General features: G+C 27.7%; 1 protein-coding gene and 1 long non-coding RNA gene across 2 annotated transcripts; both read right to left on the bottom strand.

Annotated features, from left to right (window-relative positions):
• Positions 1–247: 247 nt before the first annotated feature.
• Positions 248–1,358, bottom strand: LOC139861224 (uncharacterized). The gene is made up of 2 exons (XR_011763691.1): positions 1,185–1,358; positions 248–806 (listed from the first exon to the last, which is right to left on the bottom strand). It is a non-coding gene; the product is annotated as an uncharacterized lncRNA (long non-coding RNA).
• Positions 1,359–1,467: 109 nt separating this feature from the next.
• LOC139863731 (F-box/kelch-repeat protein At3g06240-like) lies at positions 1,468–2,057 on the bottom strand. The gene is made up of 2 exons (XM_071852337.1): positions 1,580–2,057; positions 1,468–1,481 (listed from the first exon to the last, which is right to left on the bottom strand). The coding sequence occupies exons 1-2, from the start codon at positions 2,055–2,057 to the stop codon at positions 1,468–1,470; spliced, it is 492 nt and encodes a 163-aa protein (XP_071708438.1).
• Positions 2,058–5,068: the final 3,011 nt, after the last annotated feature.

The raw sequence follows: 5,068 nt of genomic DNA, 5'->3' as shown, positions 1-5,068 counted from the left end.
CATTAATCCTTTCAAGAAATACAATATTATTTACCTTCCAATTCTTTGAACCTATAGTCAATTTTATTACCTTCATCCTATAAGTAATTAATGTAAAAAACAACCACGAGAGACCTCATTTGTCCTCCACGGACCAGCATTTCTTCTTAAGTAAAGTAAATTCATAATGTCTTTTAAAACAAACTAATCAACGCAAAATGTTAAGTCAACCCAAGACACAACCTTTACCCATATATCATATCATTGCTAATCACAAAATAAAATTAGATTATAAAACCAAACTTAAACCAAATTGCTATACATACAAACATCCAATCAAATATAATCCCAACTTTAAATCAGTAATCACCAAAAGAAAACAAAATAAATTAAAAAAGAAAGTTTAAGCAGGACATTGGCACTAAAATTTAACCAGTCTTCTATCCCCCCCTGTCATTACCTTCCATCCTGCAGATACATATAAAAATCAAGACATTCATTCAACACTTATTACCAATCTTTCAACTCCTAATATATTCACATGTTGAATTAACATTATATAAATAGAGATCCTGATGACTTCAATCAAAAAACTATAACGCTTTGAAGACCAACATAAATAAACAAAAGAATAAGTCCAACATGGTAAACAAAATTGCTCAATGAAATTTTCCCTTCCAACAAGCAGGCAATAAACATCAAACATTTTAGAAGTTTAAACAACTAAGCATTAATTAATAGCAGAGGATTAAAAAAAAGGAATAAATGTAACCAACCCCTTTGGTGCTCATTTTATTTCATTTTCTTACAGCAAGGTGATTTGAACCCTGTAAAAGTTCAAGAAAAAATAACAACCAGAGGTTAAACAGGATAACAATGCTAAAGTATACATTAGAAGAAACATCAGTCTTCATGTAATTGAAATTTTTTCCATTAGCATGCATGCAAACAAAATTCATTAACAAAAGCTGCGAAAAGTATTATTGTAGGGAACTGGATCAATTCAATTTAATCTTCAATGATGTTTACCTTAAGAGCCCGTCCATTATTAATATTAAATAATATGGAGTAGCAAAATAATGATATAGGATAAATGAGAAAACAAAAAGTAACAAAATACTATGAATTAACAACCAGGTCAAGTATATGAAAATAGCACACTTAACATACATATATATTGAGTCATTATATAAATCAAAGCACACCTTAGCATTCCTCTTCTTTTTAGCACGTATGTTGCTGTTAATCTTTTCCTGGCCCAGTCTCCCGTAATGCTTTCTCTTCACTGATCTTTCATTAATATTTAATTTAATTTTATTATTATTATTATTAACATGGGGAGATACAAGACTCTGCACGAATACAGGGGCACGGATATATTGCAAAGTCTTGGTCAAGTATATACCATGACAACCATTATCATTTAAAATAGCATCCCCCCGCATTCTCAGGCAGTGTACAGCGTCATACGAATCATCATCATCATCATCACACTGTAACACCTGCCAACACTTGTTTTTATTCAATACCCATGTCTTACGAGAATACGCTTCATAACGATATGTGCCTAACATCCAAGGATCATAATGTATGCACAAACATCCTCGGATAATCACAAGTTTGTGATTTTTAGAGCGTTTTTGTAAATAAATAGGATGATCGGGTTGAGGGATTTCTTTGAGCTCATCTCGACATAAATCTAAAGAAATAATTACGGTTTCCTTTTTGTTTGACATAAACCAATAAAGGGCCCCATCATATAAAGCAGCAGTTTTAGAACCAATGTTCCTATACTTGACTTCTCCAACTAATTTCCAAATATTAGATTTCAATGTCAACACATAAAACTGTGTAAGCTGTTTATCAGGATATATCTCAAACTCAAGTACAGCCTTATAGTCGTCCAATATCGAATCGTAACCAAATCCCCAACATAAAGTGGCCAGTCGTTTACAATAAGGAAAAGTGGTCAGTCGTTTCAGTTCCCTAGTCAAAGGATTGGTTACTATAAGTTTGGTTTGTTTAGGAGATAGGCATACAAGGCCATTACAAGAACCAATTATACAATAACCCTCCATTAAATAATCACGGTCAACCTGTGTTGTCGTAGGCCTAGCAATCCTTCTATCTCTAAGTTTATAATCTTTTTTATCTAAGTTTATAATCTTTTTTTTTTACCAATACGTAAATGGATATGATTATATATATATATATATATATATATATATATATATATATATATATATATATATAGGGGCACGATCCATGGATAAGCTTAAAAGGAGTACAAATCGGATAAGCACAATAAAAAAAATTTTTTTTTTAATTTTTTTTTTACATTCATAAATCTGCATTAAAATGCACCTCTAGTCAATTTTTTCATAAAAAAAAAAGTTCAAAATCTTTCAAAAATCGATGATGAATGGTAAAATTAACCATTCTTCGGGTTAATTTATCATTCATCTTGTTTACGATTAATGATAAAATTAATCAATGCTAAAAAAAACCAGATGAATGGTTAAATTAACCATTCATCTGTTTTTTTATCATTCATCATAAACAGATGAATGGTTAAATTAACCATTCATCTGCTTTTTTTTAGCATTGATTAATTTTATCATTCATCGCGAACAAAAATGAATGATAAATTAACCAGATGAATGGTTAATTTTACCATTCATCATCAATTTTTACCATTCATCATCGATTTTCGAACGATTTTGTTCAAAAACTTTTTAAAATTTTTTCGTTTTCTTCTATTTGCATATTAAAGGATCGTTTTTTTTTTTAAAAAAATTTGAAATTTTACTTATCCAGTTTGTGCCCCATTTAGTGCTTATCCATGGATTGGTCCACTATATATATATATATATATATATATATATATATATATATATAATATAACTTGAAAATATTAACAAAGTAGTAAACGTATAATACTTTACATGAACGTATTTGTTTCAATATGTTTATCGACGGAATTAGAAGATAATATCAAATGATTGATTTATCAGATACATTGTATGACTACGAGTCTCTGTTGAGAGGTCCACTTTGATTTAGGAAACCTTTCCTTTTTAACCATATTCGGAAAATGGTAAAATGATTTTACAAATAAGAACAAAAGTATCAATTAACGGGAACTAGACAAGAGTTAGTGGAGATTCCTATTTGATTTTCAATTTATGCTTTACAACATTTTCCTCGTAATTTTAATAAGATAACTATTATGATTATCATTTTAATGTTGGAACGTAGAATGTAATTAACTTAGACGTTGGATATTGACATTTTTCGTTAAGATGATTTCATATGTTTATCTAACCATTGAATTTATTATCACGTTTCATCAACAAACGTTAATTTAAAAACTTGAAACCTATTAAGGGTATATTTAATCTTACTTTTCTAAAACGTTTTACGATATAACAACTTCTACTATTATAACCTTTTTAGTAAAATGATTCTTAAATATATTAGTTTTGGAAAACAAAAGTTATTATATTTATTTGATTTAGTACTAAAACGTTTTCAATTTGGAAAGAACTTTATTATCAAAACATTTTATAAGATACTTTGTTAGTGAATGTTGAAGAACTTAATTAAAGCTTTATATTATAATATATATATATATATATATATATATATATATATATATATATATATATATATATATATATATATATATATATATATATATATATATATATATATATTGTGTTTCAAAAACGCAACCGTAAAATGATATGATATTTTCTATCACTTAAACGATTATAAATGAGTCTTGAAATATAGTTACTTTTGAAAAACTAAATATTTTATTATAAATATTTTAAACTTATATTTTGAGATAAAAATATATATGTGTACTTTGCAATGTAATGAAATATAATAATAACGTAGTCATAAAACGTTTTGTTTTAAAATAATATATTTTGGTGAACAACGAGTCACTGATTTAAAGAAGCAAATGACCACAACGCTCAATTTTATAAGTTACATTTATTATAAGGTAATTTACTGATGAGTAAGTCAAATTATTAATAAGGGTACACGTCGCGTAACGTAAAAGGCTAGTTATTTAGACGTACGAAAATGCGCTCGAAAAACCGAAAGTGGTACATGAGTCAAGTGACAACGTACGAGTCATTTGGACAAAAATTACATTTTTACCATGAGCGTAAATATAATATAATATATAATTAATTATATAGATTAAATAATAATTTATAATTAATATATTAAATATGTGTCGGTAGAGTAAAACAAGGGATCATTAGCTGGAAAATGCAATCATGCGATTGCATGAAGGTAATACAAGAAATCCATGCACTCGCATGAAGATGAATGTTAGGAATTCTCTATAAATCAAATTCGTTCACTGGGTACGCACACACTAATCTATCTTTCTCTCTCGAACTTCATATATTATTATTATTATTATTATTATTAATATTATTATTATTAGTATTATTATTATTATTATTATTATTATTATTATTATTATTATTATTATTAATCATATTATTATTATTAGGAGTATTAGGTGTTATTATTATTATGTATTATACATAAAATACTACGACGAGGTTCTGGCCGCGTGATTTCAAAATGAGTTTTTTCAAGTAGGATAGGGCTAAGAAAATTATGAATTATAGCTATGGAGGTGAGGGGTATAGTTCATGGGTATGCTCGTGAGGTCAATCTAGTGTTTATCGTCTCTGTTGTGTCTACGTACCTTGCCTGCAATATTGAATCTCAATATTGATACGTAAGCACTCATAATTTAATTTTTATATATTAATAGTGTATCCTTGACTAGTGCTCGAGTATATAGGATTATGCATGCTTGTACTTTTGATATTTCCATTAGATAGGTTATGTTGAATCCTGAATTAGTTACATATGCGGTTGAGATAAGGTATAAGATATGCATGTCGTTGGAAAGCTAGCGAAAAATTAAGAACTTTTCATTTAGATATCGAATGGTTTCGATGAACGGATTAGAAGTTATAGTCAATTGAATCTTTGTATTATTATTAAAAATTATTATTATTATCGCCGTTATTATCTTCGTTATAGTTTTTAT

Source organism: Rutidosis leptorrhynchoides, chromosome 8 (assembly GCF_046630445.1).
Source record: "Rutidosis leptorrhynchoides isolate AG116_Rl617_1_P2 chromosome 8, CSIRO_AGI_Rlap_v1, whole genome shotgun sequence".
Taxonomy (NCBI): domain Eukaryota; kingdom Viridiplantae; phylum Streptophyta; class Magnoliopsida; order Asterales; family Asteraceae; genus Rutidosis; species Rutidosis leptorrhynchoides.
Note: the sequence above shows the minus strand (reverse complement) of the source record. Positions and strands in the feature narration are given on the sequence as shown.